This window comes from Patiria miniata, unplaced genomic scaffold (assembly GCF_015706575.1).
Source record: "Patiria miniata isolate m_02_andy unplaced genomic scaffold, ASM1570657v1 HiC_scaffold_18, whole genome shotgun sequence".
NCBI lineage: Eukaryota > Metazoa > Echinodermata > Asteroidea > Valvatida > Asterinidae > Patiria > Patiria miniata.
The window spans coordinates 2,428,868-2,444,819 of NW_024037056.1; the positions used below are offsets into that span (position 1 = coordinate 2,428,868).

The 15,952-nt window shown below is 41.1% G+C and overlaps 1 protein-coding gene across 1 annotated transcript; it reads right to left on the reverse strand.

Annotated features, from left to right (window-relative positions):
* Positions 1-7,870: 7,870 nt before the first annotated feature.
* LOC119725015 lies at positions 7,871-12,453 on the reverse strand. Its single transcript, XM_038196380.1, has 5 exons — positions 12,107-12,453; positions 11,876-11,975; positions 10,418-10,649; positions 9,119-9,310; positions 7,871-8,118 (listed from the first exon to the last, which is right to left on the reverse strand). Exons 1-5 carry the CDS (start codon positions 12,451-12,453, stop codon positions 7,871-7,873), a joined length of 1,119 nt encoding a protein of 372 aa, XP_038052308.1.
* Between the last annotated feature and the right edge of the window lie 3,499 nt (positions 12,454-15,952).

Below are 15,952 nucleotides of genomic sequence, written 5' to 3' on the forward strand. Positions count from 1 at the left end.
TAATTTCAAATGTGTAATTAAAAGTTCCCTAAAATGTTTAAAGCCAGATTTATAAAAAGAAATGACAGTAAAATATAGCTGCATTGTGCCACATAAATAGTCTGGCGCCATCCCATTCAACAGTTAACAATTAATGAAATACATTTAGGGAACTCGGCAAAAATGGCCAATTCGTGGATAAGGCCCATTTGTGTCTTAAACGTTGTAAATGGCGGGAACCAGTCTAGCAGCATGACACTTCGCTGGTTTCCGTGCAGTAACGTCAAACGAAACGAATGAATGAGCACCAGGACAGTGACGGTATTTACAAGCTCATCTCGAGGGGTTAATTTTCAGCCTCGTTTCCAATACACAATTTTTTTTGGGTCATAAACAAAATTAATGAACAGTTTGGCAAGCAGAACATAGTAAGTAGAAATTGTGAATGAATTGCTGTTATTTTGCGAAGCGAAACCTTCCTTTGTGAAATCTTCCAAAGTTCAGATCTTCAGACCTTAACTAAACTAATCAGAACATTAAGTTTAACAAGGAACGTGTAGTAAAAAATGGGATTTTTTTTTTAAAATACGCCTCATCGATCAATCCAGCTGCAGCCGTAACCATTGTAGTTGGCTCCGTATGCATTTTTATTCATTGCTGTAATCATCCTGTATTTTCACTAATAGGTAGTTCTTGTTTACGAGATTTAAAGTACAGTTTAACTTTAAATTCTTGTGCCACGCATATTCTTTCCAAAATTCTGAATACTTTGAAAGACTGAAGCTTTCGACCATTTGAATTATACAGTCTTCAATATTAAATAAACAAAATTGACATTTGTTATTAAGCTATGGTTCTGTTAATAGATATCTTTTGCCTTTGTCAAGAATTGAGTATGAAATATAATTACGAATGTCCCAAGGACCCATAGCATGCTACCCATTATAACATTTGATTGATTCCACTCAAATCTACTATCCGTGCACATTAGTTTATATCATGAACAGCGCCACCTAAAGTCACAAGCTGGTAATGTTTGAACGTAGGGAAAATTGCAGATAAAGGTTTTCCATTTCTCGGACGCCAATTCTAATCTGGCTATTGATTAAAATTCCTTTGGTACTGCGCTGGTATGATCAAGTGGAATGCTCAAGTCATAATTGATTTTGTGACTTTTCCTCACACAGAGACCTTGTTTGCTACTGTTCAGTACGAAGATTAATCACGCGCACTGCTTACGTCACAATTGATGCATTGTCCAAAATCGTAACTATACATAAATGCACTCTTATAGTTCTGTTTGATTGATAAAGTGATATCAGCGATTATGAGCTTAAATGCATAGCTAAAGGTTGTTCCACTCACGCCTTGTTTGAAGTTTTATCTCAACAGTAAATACAGCCGGTGTGTAGGTCAAGGTTTAAGTGCGCAGACAGAAAGAAGAGCAGGCCGGGCCAATGTCGGTACATAATTGAGTAATAGGCCTAGGCCTATCTACCGACCACAGCGACTGCGCCACACTCTGAAAACCACACAGGTATTTTTCTGTACACGCGTCGGCCCGCATTGCGCAGTATTCAATTTCGTTCTGTGTTTATTTCGTCTCAATTCTCGATCAGGAAACACTACCCAACGTGCAGGATGAATGCGTCTGTTCTTTTCCTTTTCCTCGTGGTAGCTGGAGGTAAGATATATCTAAAGGTCTGGTCAGTTTTTTCTCCTTCAGGACCAAGTCAGAGGAGTCAATATGCACATGTCGGCAACTTCAGGAGGCCGTCCAGTGCCTAAGGAGCTCGTGGGTACAAGAATGATTTTTTTTCCATCAGTATACCAACATTTCATCGGAATACAAACGGTAAATAAAACAACCCTATGTTTTCATTTCGGCGATTGCCTGTAAAAGGTTCCCTTAAATGTATGTCTTTCATTTTATAATTTACAGTAACTACACTGGTAGCGGCAACAATGCCTGCCCCCCAACAAACCACCACGCCAAAAGCGACCGTTCATACCACTGCTGAACGCCCCACCACAGTACCGAAGACGACCCATAGTCACCCCACTGCTACACCGAAGACGACCCATAGTCACCCCACTGCTACACCGAAGACGACCCATAGTCGCCCCATTACTGTTCCTAAGACAACAACTCATGTGCCAATGACAGCTACTCATCACACGCCCGGAAATGCTACCAAATCCCCGGCCCATACCACATACCATACCCCAGCTGGTAATACCACATCGATTGCAACCGGTTCAACTGTTGGTACCACTACACCAATGCACACAAGTACAACCATTCACGAACCAGAAAATATCATACCGAGGTAAGTAAAGTGAAATACTTCGCTCAAGTCTGGTCCGGCCCGTGAATCTTTTTTTCCAAACGACATCCGTTTCCCATCTTCAGATTGGTCCATAACATGCATATCTAATGCCTTGTTCCCCACAACACAAACCCAAGATAGGCTTTATTTCTTGTGAGAAATGTTACTTCCTCACTTCAGTTATTTAAAAGGTAAAATGCGAAGAAGTGAAAAACGCTCACTGAGATTCGAACTCGGATCACCTGACTAGAAGTGAGGACTACATTCAACCAGTCCACGAATCAGCTGCCAATCGTCCGTGATTTCAACACCATTATTCCTTGTTATATAACTTATTCTCTAAAGCCCTGGCCATCCTTAATATGCATAACGCAGTGAGAGCGCCCTCTTTTGATATTGTCCGATCTCGTTTGGGAATCAAAAAAATCGCGTCCTGCCCCACGTACAAAATGTCGAAAAACTCGACTACATTAATCTTGTTACAAAGTTAAAACTGAGTCATTTGTGGGACCTGCAATATAAGAAACCTTTTAGGGAAAACCAAAAGTTAAGGTAGTGTTAGAAAACTTAGAACCGAAACTTCTCATGAGATGCTGTTTCTAATAAGAACACAATAAACTTATTATACAATGGACCAAAAACCTTCATTTTCTCTCTCTGAACAAGTTAGGCATAAATTTCCATTGCACTGAAAAACGAAATGAAATCACCTTTTGTTGTTGTCGAATTGCAGCCAGTTCTCGGTTGAAAAAAAAAAGGTTTTAATGTTGAGTGCGAAGATAACTAATAATCAGCCCTCAGGGTAAATGTGATGAATCCGAGCCTTTTTTTCGGAGGAGACTTCTTCTAAGCTGCTATATACAACACAGAAGTTTATATCCAAGTGATCACCTTTCACCTTTGAATTCCGTTACAGTTACCAGTTTAAGAATGGCAGTGAGGTCTGCATGTTGTTCGTCTTTAACGCAACACTGAAAATAAAATACGACACTACCGACGGCAAGGTAGGTGAATATATTGACACAATTACAGCACAAACAGTGTAACTTAGCGAAACCAGCTAGAACTATGGCTTTGCGACTACAATTATTTTCACACAAAATATTGGGTACACCCTCTGCAAAGGTTTCTCGCAGGCTACGGTTTACATTGGTGAGTTGACTTAGGGGCGGCTTGTTTTTGGGTGATCGGTTACAACCACGTCACCATTTTGAAATGGAAAAAAGTAATCACCCTTACGTACGTACTTTGTGATCGGATAGACCATGCCTTTATAAACAAAGTCAAAGTCATCTGAGTTTTCCTTTAGGGCTACCGGAAGGCCAAAATTAGGCGAGTTCAAAATGTAGAAATGAGCCTCAAATCCAAGCAAACTATGACTTTGTTTACGTTGTTATCATTTTATCTGCTTTTCTTACAGACCGACGTGACCACAATTCCCATTGGTGTGAAAACCAACGCGATGGCAACTAATTGGACCACAGTTTCGTCTTGCGAGAAGATAGCGCCGAGGTATTTTGATGTTCAAGCAGTACCAGACTCCAATGCGACTGCTTACGTGTCACTGCAATTCCGCTTTCTCCTGTCAGGGCCCAATTACACGTTGGGCATCATCGCGGCCTACTGGAGATACACCGAGCCATTCTTCCCGCGAGACACCGTGAACTACGGTAAGATACCGCGCGTTCCGTTCAATGAGGTTGTACTTCTGACTGCGAAGGCTTAAAGTGCTTAAAAACGCAACCGCCTATTTGTTTAGGAAAGGGATGGGGCAGGAAGAAACAAAGGAGTTTAGTGGTGGGTGATCGAGGATGTGGGGGGGGGGGTGTTTGAGAAGGGAGGGATGGCGCTTTAAAAAAAAACATTTTTAAGGTAATTGTGAGACAGAGAAAAGCTTTTCTTCAGATGAATTTGCGTCGGGGTGATGTAAATCAATATAAGTTTTGCCCTTCACCGACGTAGGAGAGGCTTGTTTTATTATGCCACTCGAAGCATTCAATTATTGTTGACTATCATCCGTTTCTGCTTGCCCCTACCTGTGTATTCAATTAACAGGGACACTAGACTCGGGTGATTTCGAGGATGTGTACACGGGCACAATGGGGAAGACGTTTGGGTGCCAGACGCTAAGGCTAGCTGAGTACCGGTACCCTTTAACGATCATACTGGATCACGTGATGCTGCAGCCATTCGCGGACCTTGCCAATGGCACATTCGGTGACGGTAAGCCAAAACCATGGTTATCCAAGAGTTAACTTTGCAGTGCAAAGACTTTGGTGCACTACTTAGACAAAAAGGTTATTATATTGAACAGAAGCAAATGGAGTCCAGTTGCTCATCAATTTCAGAGAATAAGAATTGCAGGCAATATTACCAGACATAAGACAAACCTGTAGACCACCCTTAAACATTTTAGCGTGGGTCCATGATATTTAAGTCCATTTATTGCTAAGTCATATTTTGGTGTTGTCTCAGCAAACTTGTGCCACGAAAAGCTCATGAGAAAGTGATGAGAATGTAAATACAACATGGGAGCTTGTTTTTTTTCCTTATCACAGTGGAAGAGTGTATTAACCCGACCACCATGGAACCGACGACCACGGAGCCGACCATGGAGCCGGCCACAGCCAATGCGACCATGGCCACCACGGCGTTCCCTACCAAGCCCAGCCCGAACAACGGGGGCATGATCGCCGGCATAGTCATCGGTGTGTTGGCCTTTGTCGTCCTCATCATTGGAATCGCCGTGTTCGTGGTCAGGAAGCGGAGGATGAAGGAAGCAGCCTACGGCCATCTGGAGGAAGATCACAAGGATTACGTTCACTAGATTGTTATTGTCAAAGAGGGGGAATATTTAAAAAGTTGGTGCAGGACAAGTCAAAAGGCCCTAGAACCTCAATCGGTGATTTACATAATTATTATTATTATTATTTGTTTGACCAGGACAAATCTTACAAACAAATATGACAAATAAAAACAAGCACATGCACATTAAGGAAAACAAAACAAAAAGAACCAATAAAGAAGTCAACAAAGAAACCATCGAACAAAATCAATAAGTAAATAAGTAGACAATAAAATAATATACATAATTATGTCCGTACATTGTCAATCGGACAAGCTGCTAACATTGCATAATCGTCTGGCCAGATTGATTCTTAATGCTCATCCCTGAACACATAATGATTTACATGAGGCACTCTCTTGGTCATCATAACCATCTAGTTGGGATTGTCATAGAGTGTGTGAGGTTTATAAACCTCGGGCTCTATAACCTCAGTCCAGCGTACCTCTCAGTGCACGCTTTGAAATGCCATCTCATACTGCCAATGAAATGCCATCTGGCCTTGCCAATACTCGTTCTAGCCAGAGGTATTGAAATTAAAAGTCTTCAGGTCTTCAGGCTTTAATTCCAGGCATATGCCTCTCGCTTTGGTTACTTGTAGTTTGTGATTTTTGTTTGTTTGTTTGTTTATTTTTATGCTGAATAATGATAATAAAACGGCTTATTACATCTGGCCATTGGTCCCAAAGCAAATGCCGCCAAGCACACATTTCAGTATAGTGGAACCCTGGGATGGAATACCTTAACCACAGCCAAGCGAAAGGCTAAGTCTGTAAAAGTTTTTAAATCTCTTTTAAACTAATTTTGCATGCCTATTTTTTTCTTGTTGATTTCATTACTTTTCTGTTTACTTTAAAGTTTTTTTTTTATAGAGATGCAAGTGACTCGTGTTCCTTTTGCTAAAAGAACACTAACCTTTTCTGTGATCCGTACACGAGTGATTTGGATGATTCTTAGGCTGTAAGTAAGCTCATTGATTGGGCTTTCACTATATCCTAGATTTTGAAAGAACTAGGGGCAAAACCTCATTCAAAAATTGATCCTGCAATTTTTTTTTTTTTGACTCGCCCTGTATATTGTATTCTGAAAAGAAAATAAGCCAATATACATATATATTTTTTATGAGTATGAAATAACGTTCCTTCATAGATAGTTGTTTTTAAATCGGTTGTTTATTACTATGTTGTAGCCAGAAAAGTAAACAAATAAGCCAATTAGGACATTTTGTCAAGAATGTTTTTTACGGAATGTCCGAAAAGATGCACATTTTGTTCTGAATTGCATTTATTATACTAAGAAATCGATACTCAATTACGCAATTATTATGGAATAATTAAAAAGTCATTATTTGAGTTGGTAACAAATCCTTTTATAGTTTAATTATTGTCAGACATGCAGATAATATAAAGGGAAAAATTAAGTCTTATCAGAGTTTTAATAATTGCTCTAGGCGGTTTGACTTTGTGTCGTATTTTAGCTTGTAAGGTTAAGCAAATACAGTTTGTGTAAGGATCAAAGTTTAAATGCATAGACAGGAAAGAAAACAGGTGTTATTTTGGTTTGCAATCGGGCAATATAACACAGCGACTGCGTAACGCTGGGAAAACACAAGTTATATAATTTTTGATACAAAAATACGTGGAAGTTTTCTTTCTCACTCTTTAGTCAATCATTAATTGGGTCAATAGAGGGCGCCCTATCCGAGTGCCCTCTATCCAAGCGCCTTCTGTGCCGCTTAAGGGTCCCGAAACATTAAGGGTTCTAGGCGATTTATTGTGCGATCTGAGGCAATTTCTGACCGCTTAAACAATTGTTCTTTTGGCAAGAGATTATCAATTAAACATAATTTTCGAGTTTGGAGTAATCGAATCAGCTATTCTGAGCTATATAATCAAAGGTAGGCTACACAATTCTTTTTTAATTTGGGGACGACAATGGTTGGGGCGGGGGGGGGGGGCGGGGAGAGAAACGACGGTCATGTCCCCCATCCCCCTCCGATCGACGCCCAAGGTTTCCACAGTGTTTCACAACGACAGACTTTAAACGTCCATTTTATACGCAGGACACACATGTATGCCTACATGCTGTACAGCTTCAGTTGGTGAAATCGATGATTATGAGAGAGAACCTAGAACTTGTTAAAACTTTTCTTTGGATTTGGGTGCACAATCCAGGGCAGACACACAAAGGGAGAACAAAAGATCCTTTCAGTCCTCTAGCGTTGGGTCTTTTGTTGAAAACGGTCCTCGGTCATATATTACAGGGACAAAGGGAATCACAAAGCATTGATAATCCTCGAGCGTATAGCAATCATCGAGCGTATAGAAATTCACGACAGTGAACACACCGGCAACGTAAACACCTGCAATCGTGGACCTTGGACAAAAGGGTTAGGACACAAACAATACGTCAACGATTGACCGATAGTCCACGATTGAAATTCGTGTACCAAACCAACAGGAGCTTTGCTAAAAGGTTTAGAGTCCAAACAAAGGCATGAGGATATAAGGGACAATATTATAGGGGGTCCACGATTACTGGTGTTTACAAAGATGCGTGTGTGGGTAGGCACACAGATACTTATTCCTTAATAGACCATTTCGAAGGATCCATTCGGAGTTATGTTTTTGATTGAAGTTGGTATCGAAGTTGGGGTCTTCGAGGATCCTGAGTCGATTTCGGCTAATTTGATGTGCATTAAAGGAGACCATAAGCACTACAATTTTGGCACTGAACTATTGACGATCTGATCGTAGGGTACATGTACTTCTTTTTTCTTCTTGGCCCTCCTCACAAAGTAGCAGGCAAGACCGATGACTATCACGGCTAGTGCAAAGGTGCCGACGACGATACCGACAATCATGCCAACGTTGATACTGCTTGGCTTAGTGGGGAGGAAACGAGTGGTCGGGAACGCCGTAGAGGGCGGCATACCGGTCGTTTTGGGTCGGTCGCAATCTTCCACTGTTCAGACAAACAAAAGAACAGAACAACATTCAGTTTTGATGCTTAAAAAGCCAGTGGAGTTGCAATCAAGTAATCAAAATGCCGTGTCGATGACAAGTCATCAGCCAACGAAATGAATAAAATGTCCTTATGTCTGACCATCCTTTATACCCCACAATCCACCCAGAAATGCTGGTTCCCAGCAACCCTGTCAACTCGATAAGTTAAGAAATTAGTTGGGACAACACACAATTCTGTCTCTGAATTGAATGAGCCTTCATTTTAACTAACCTCAGTCAATCACAAATCAACATTCGATTCCCGATAAATTTCCAGTCAAGTGACACCATTCACGAACTGAGACAAAGATGTCATAGTTTAACACATGTTTGTAGCCTGACTTGTGATAGACACGGGTTTTCCTCTATCATAACTGAGTCGCATATTAATTAATTGAAACACCCTGTACACTGTGCAGTAGAAAAGCGTAAAAGAAAGTGTAAAATGTTCCAAACAAGACAGAGCCTAGATTAAAGTACTTATATTTGCTATGACAGGGAGAGAAAGTATGAGAAGAGGAAAAGTAGTGGATGAGGCAAGATGGTTGCAGATTAGACAAGAAGAGTTGAAAGGAGATGAGAGAATGAAACGGGGGACGACATGAGAGGAAATGAAGATAATAGAAATAGAAGTCAGAGAGACGACAAAACGGACAACTGACCATATTATGTTAGGATGAGGGATGAAGTTATAGGTAGTAGATGAACAATGGATTAGCCATTGTGTTTAAGAATGCACGACTACTGCCAAAGTACGACTGCACTTCTAAATGTTGGTACTAGAAGGTAGAAGGAAACTCTGATGCCCAAGAACGACACAGAGCCGAACTTATGAGGAGAGAAGTATAATGTGAAGGACATGGGGCGAAGCAAGTCCATAGCCAGGCACATGACGTGCTGGAGAAGGGGACATGCAGTTTTAGGTCAGAAGAGAATACCCACTTTTAGGTAATACTAACCTTCTCCAAAGCTCCCCTTGTCTTTTGAAAAGTCGGCATAAGGCTGAAACATGATGAGTTTTTTGAACACAAAAACCCCCTCCATTCCAGTTTCTTTGATTGTCCATGAATAGCCCACCTCGTGGCACTTGTACGTCTTCCCCACGGTGCCGCTTAACAGGTTCATGTCCATCTCAAGGGTACCAAGTTTACCTGAGTCGGGTGCACAAACATGCTGAGGTTTTAGCACAGCGGATTCAATACATGCTCAGTAAACATAGACAAATTCGGATGTTGTAGTCTCGTCTATCATCAATTCTGTTGCCAGGGATTCCGATTCAAAGGTTGCCGTTTCATATTATTTTTGAATAGGACCCTCTCGTGAAAAATCCATACATCAACACGCGGGCCTTAATTCTTAGTCAGTTTGTCAGAGTTTGTGAAATGGACCGATCCAGTAAGCCCCTCCCACTGCGCACGTGGGCAAATTAACACGTGCTCCTCTCCAATGCCACACTGCACTTTCCTGCCGCGCGCATCATACGCGCGTGCACGCATGTCGGACTTTTGTGCACACACGTTGGACATAAATCACGGCTGTGATTGGTCAGAATACCATGGGGCGGTGCTTACTGGATCGGTCCATTGGGATCCAAGCTGATGGATACAACTCGGGGTATTTGGTGTAGTTATAAGAAGTGTGCCCGAGGGCTCACATCTTTGACATCACATGTAATTGTTTTCTTCCAAACGGCACCATTTCACTCACAGGGTATATGGCACCAGCCGCTTCTCGTCCGGAGCACGGTGCATGCCGTTAATGTTATGAATCCACAGTAAATTCATTCCACAAGAATGGTTGTACATCAGTTGTTACTGAATTAAGTAAAAGTAAAGTCTGCCCCGAGCCTATATGGCCCATCAGGCCGGCGTTTATCTCCGGTTTCAGTGGCATGAAACGACTGAGCATATTTCTATTCCCCCTGGACAGGATGCCAGTCCATCGCAGGTTACTCCCAAGCTAATGCCGGTACCCATTTATACTCCTGGGTTGAGAGAGAGGCAAGTGGGGATAAAGTGCCTTGCCCAAGGACACAACGTATGGCCAGCAGCTGGATTCGAACCCCTAACCATCTGATCATGAGTCACGAACCCTAACCGCTAGGCCACACTTCCCCACTGAATTGTTACTGAATTACCGCAACATAATTTCAGCGAAAATGGCTGCTGAATAAAACATAATTATGCATGGAATTCGAGGCCCCCGTAGCACAAATTATAAGATTCTCAGATTGGCTACATTTTTAAAAAGCAACTCACCATACATTACTGCATCCTTGTCGAAGAACGGCTCTTCGTAATACCAGCCACCCAAAAGCTTCGACAGTGCATACGTCGTTTCAGTGGGCTGATGGAAAATGAACGTGATCCCAGCACTCGAGTTAATAGGAGGCGTGGCGCTATTTCGACCAATTGTAAACTTCCTCTCGGAGGTGCCACAATATCCGAATGCACGGGCGTTGTACGACACAGGGATGGTCGTTCGAAGTGTCTGTGAACCAAAAGATTTACGGTTACTGTTATATATTACAATGGTTTGAATGCCAAATCTGCTGCAATCAAAGGATTAAAAACTGAAGTTGTAGGACAAAGAGTCGTCCAATCTTAATTACATCTTGTAGCACCTTGTTTCTTGAAGTGTAATAACATTGTATACAGGGTCGCCCACAAAAAAGGAACGGCAAACTTCCACTGCCTTGAGACTCAAAACATCTGTATCAATGCATGGAGAATATTTTTAGAATAAAAATCAACTTTGTTTCACAAAAAAGCTCTTGAACAAAAACTATTGGATCGAATCGGGTGATCATGGTTCCCCATGCATTGGTATAGTTTGTTTAAAGGTAAAGTCCATCCTTTGTAATTGGTGCATTTTGTTCGTTTAAAGCAACAAAAGTGCTCAAAATCTAAAGAAGGGTGCTGAACAACTAACCTGATGAAGTTTTAGCTCAGCTTCAGCTGTATATTTCGAGAAAAACAACGATCTAGGATCTCCATTTCAAATCAAAATTTGCTGAATCGGGTTTTGAAATGGGCCTGAATTCAGCGTCCGAGACACGTTCTCACTGAGCCGATTGCAGCAACGCGATGTGGCGTACTGATCCGACGAATTATAGCAATCGCGCGCGCGTGTGCGTCGTGTCAACGCTTGTGCGCGCTTCGCCGAATAAAAAAACCCGAACTACTAACGGACATTTCTAACGGTGCTTTTTTAGACGCATCGTTGGAAAGGCCTTCTTTCGTTGATTTCTTTAAAATGACAGCATGTCATGAATAATAATTTTGAAGGGAGTTTAGTCCCCTTACTATCTTTCAACCAAGTATGTTTTTCAACACTAATTACGTCAGTTACTTTTTGGATAGCTGCAAATGATGGACTGTAGCTTTAAGTCTCAGGGGAGCGGAGGTACGCCATCCAATATTTTTTGGCTGACTCCTTAGCTACTTTTTAAATTCCTGAAGGCAAGAGACAAGACCTCACACCTATCTGAAGACCTAGCAGCCTACATTACACTAGGGGGCGCTGTTCATTATACAAATGTACATCTTGTTTATAATTTCGTACAATTAAGGGATTTGTGCTATATGTACACGCAAAGGTACGGCCGCGCGTCGCGGCAAAATTGCAGTCAGGCAAGATGGCGTGGGTCGGTCACCCCTAACTGTACTTTCTTTGCAGGCGAGGGGGGTACTTGTGAACGGAGCGGATATTCGTACCGTTTTGTTCTTTGTTTTGTAGTGAATCTCCAACTCTGCCTCCATTACGGCTAGCATACAGACACCGATAACTCCACCGGAAACTCCCTCTAGGTAGAAGCTAGGAAAATGGAGTTCAAATGAAAAATATACCGTAAAAGGGGGACAATTTAGATATTGACAGTTTTACACGAAAAGAAAAAAAACTGGGAACAAATTGATTTCATAAATGTATGACATGTTCACACTTACGTTGGAAGATTTATTCCTGGAGTGACTTTGGTAGTGTTGCTTAGCGGAAAAGTTCTTGCAGTTGAAGTCCCGGAGGTAGTGTTTGTTATTACTGTACTGTTTGCGGTTGATATTACCGCAGTAGTACCGTTCCCGGTTGGCATTACCGCTGTACTGCCGTTCGTGGTTGGCTTTACTGCAGTGGTAGGACCATTCGTGGTTGGCATTACCGCGGTAGTACCGTTAGCGGTTGGCATAACCACGGTAGTTCCATTCGTGGTTGACATTACCGCGGTGGTACCGTTTGCGGTTGAAGTTACTGCGGTAGCGGTGGTTCTTGGGGTCGTATTCGCGGTCGTTCCGGTCATTGTACTCGGTAACGCCGTCGTCTTGTTCCCTGTCTCCCCAGACGGTTGGAGCGGGTTAATGATAGGCGGCCTTGTGATTCGGCATTCTACAACAGTCCACTCTGTTGTTATAAAGGTTGTTATAAAGAATTATTAATTCGGCATGAATTATAAATAAAGCACAAAGAACATAGTGATAAATTTGATTCAGAGTTAATCATGTTCGACTATATTTTCTTTCATTTCCCTATAAAAAAAAATGGAGTTACAATGTGAAGAAAATTATTATATTCGACACTCATTAAAAATAGTTATTGTTATACAAACAATTGATTGACGGTAACTTACTTTTCAAACTTGCTTTGCCCGTTTTTTTCTAACACGGTTCATATTAGTCCATTTTGTATATCAGTGCACACAACATATACAATATACAATGTATCTTACCAACAAATATGACGATAATCAAGCAGAAAAGGGACGAATTCATCATCGAAATAGACCTCATTGTCTTCAGATCAGGTGCGAAATGTCGGCTTGGAAAACTAACATTGAAAACGGCGCCCGACGGGGTGAAAAATTAACAGATTAAACTAAATGCACGCGTGACAGCTTTGTATTAAGACCATCCACACAGGGAGCTGACGTACATTGTGCAATGAATAGAATACAACCATTTTATCACATGATGAAGTGCGTCAACACGAATTTGTTTACATATATATTCACCTTTGGTTCTCTTGACCGCGCACTTGCCTTTGCAAACAGTTTAAAAAGTAATTTACTTTTTACAGTCCAGAGTCCTTTAAACTACGCCAGAAAACGAATGCATGACATCCCGGCTGATAATACCGCCCTCTCGTGGTGGCACCAGAAGGAATTGCTTTTTGATGTATTAATCATTGGCCAACTCGTGCTTCTGTGAAGTACCCTTACTTCAATCTAGAACTCAAGATTGGAAAAAGAAAAAAAATAGGTGCAGTTATTGTCACTTGGTATTTATGACAAAAACATCGCTATCAATCTAGGTATGAATTTTAAGAAGGGTGTTCCATTATGTGCCGTCGGCATCGCATTTTTTTTGGCGTCGCAATTTTTTTTTTAGCTCTGGCAGGGATCATTTTGATAGATTTCATGCAAGACTTTCATGCAAGACGGCCAGAGCCTATTGTGCACTCGCACTTAATTGTTAATCTACATAAATGACCTTCCAGACGCTGTTTCATCGCAAGTAAAACTCTGTGGTGGTGATTGCATCATTTATAGAGGCATAAACTCACAATGTTATACAGCTATTTCTGCACCAAATATCGGCAGCATTTTGGATAGGCTGTGTGATTGACTCGACTACATCCCTTGGCCCTATAACATTGATCGGCACAGAAACATATGGAAACCTCCCGTTCTCCTTAAGGCCGAAACAGTGGGAAACTGGGGTGTTTCACGCTCGTTCTTCAATCTCATAAAGCAACATCGTTATGTAATTCACTGAATGCGGCCGACGCAAACACAATCTTAAAGCTGCATAGTTATTTTATTGAACTTGAAATGTTTTTGAAATCTACAAACAAAATATTAAGAAAGAAAACCCTTTAAGGGAACTAGCAAAATGTAGAACTCAACCAAAACCCAAAGATTCACGTTTAGTTGGTCTGTAGCCTTTAACTACCATTGAAGCATTCATGAAGAAAATGTTACAACTTTTTTAAAACAAACTTCGGATAGTGAAACATGTTTCAAAAACAATGAAGTGTTTATAGTAAGGCTCTCTAGAAGACAGAGCAAAATGGGAAACCCCAGAATAGAAACTACAGACAAAATTGAGAAATTCTCAATAACATTTCAGTCACAACCCTGAGGTCAAAGGTCGACATGTCAAGACAACTGCGAACTCTCCATAAACATACCAAAATCCACCGTTCTTGATTAACGTATATAATCTTAAGAAAACCAGAAAAGATACACTGATAGATCTACTATTTCAGCTGTTCAGCAATGCAGAGAAGAGTAAAGAAGCCTCTGTGTTTCAAGCTAACGCTAAATATTTATAAAGCGAAGAACGTCATAAAAACTCAGAACCGTATAAATAATTTTAGTGCTTTTAAATGTGCCGGCAGTTCTTGAATATTAATGACAACCTAATTAAAATGAGGTGATTACGATTCTTCAGTCAAGTATCGAAATCTTTAGAGTACTGCCAAAATTACCTCTCGCTTTAATAGTGTATGTAAACGTCTAGGTACTTTACTATAACCTGTGTATTTATAAACGAACCTATGGGATTCCCCAATTCACGGCTTCGCATCAGCTTAGGTTTCGGTTAACTATTTAACACCCCAGCACATTCGACACCCAAGCCGCAGCTGGGACAAGGCCAAGGTCTGGAAACAGCCCTTTACATGCACGTCCCGTCTCAAAATATCCCATGAATTCGAAACACTAATCTCATACACAAAAAAAAACGCTCTATGACAGCTCCCTGGGCAACGGCTGGTACAATGCGTTCGCCATTACGGGGGGCCACTGAGTATTATAGGCTGTATGCACGCAGTCATTGGGCTGTACTGTTCCGTACTTAGACACGGTTGGGGGCAGTGCCATTTAAACTACTTAATCAATGACAGTGGAAATTATGAAATATACACCAATGAAAGACAGAGTTATGGAACACTTTCCACTGTCATCATTTTCATTCTTTTAAAGATCCAAAATGGTAAAGCTGTGTGTGCATTCATATATATTTCTATATACACAGTTATGTGCAAAGTAAATTCCCAACGAAAATCTTAAAACACTCAAATCTTAAAATATTTTAACATTTATGTAAACTCATCAAAGAATAAACTGATGCGTAAAACCTTCCTTTTAAAGTTGTGTTCGTAATTCTGTGGTTTTGTTTTCGTCTTGATCTCATATATAAACGTAATCACTCAATTTTATTAAGGGAATAAATGTGTGCTCCGGAGGTTTTTATCACTCGTTTAATACCGCTTAGAGTCTGGGTGCTGATAATTACCCGAGCCGGAGGCGAGGGTAATTATCAGCACCCAGACTCTAAGCGGTATTAAACGAGTGATAAATACCGACCGAGCACATATTTATTCCCATTCATAAATACCTTATCCGTAAAAAAATTTCAAATAATTCGTTCAAAAAATCCCGATTTTGTTCAACAAGTTCACTTCATGCTTTTTGAAACAACCCTCTAGCAAAATAATGGAGTGTTCAGCTGGCGAGTAAGATGTAAACAACCCTTTTATGGAGATTGACGCGCGCGTAACATGTTCAGCGCGATGTCACGCAGAACGCACCTGGGGCGTTGCGTTTTGAATTTAGAACTATAAAATTCTGACTCGCTTGTAGTGTTGCGCATGCCTACGTGAGGATTGTGAACGTTCAACCAATGAAACGGTAAGAGGCACTGGATTTTTAGGAGTCCACATTTTATTGTGACACTGGAAAAGTGTTTAAGACCAGCTAGCCATGTCTTTATCATCCGTTTAATACCGGCCACGTGACG

What these genes read in the sequence shown, in the direction of transcription:
- LOC119725015 (XM_038196380.1), bottom strand. Translation starts at nt 12,453, where the DNA reads ATGACCGGAACGACCGCGAATACGACCCCAAGAACCACCGCTACCGCA. An exon ending in CCAGGAATAAATCTTCCAAC is followed by an intron (nt 11,976 to 12,106) that starts GTAAGTGTGAAC and finishes CCATTTTCCTAG; the next exon opens with CTTCTACCTAGAGGGAGTTT. An exon ending in ACAAAACAAAGAACAAAACG is followed by an intron (nt 10,650 to 11,875) that starts GTACGAATATCC and finishes TTTGGTTCACAG; the next exon opens with ACACTTCGAACGACCATCCC.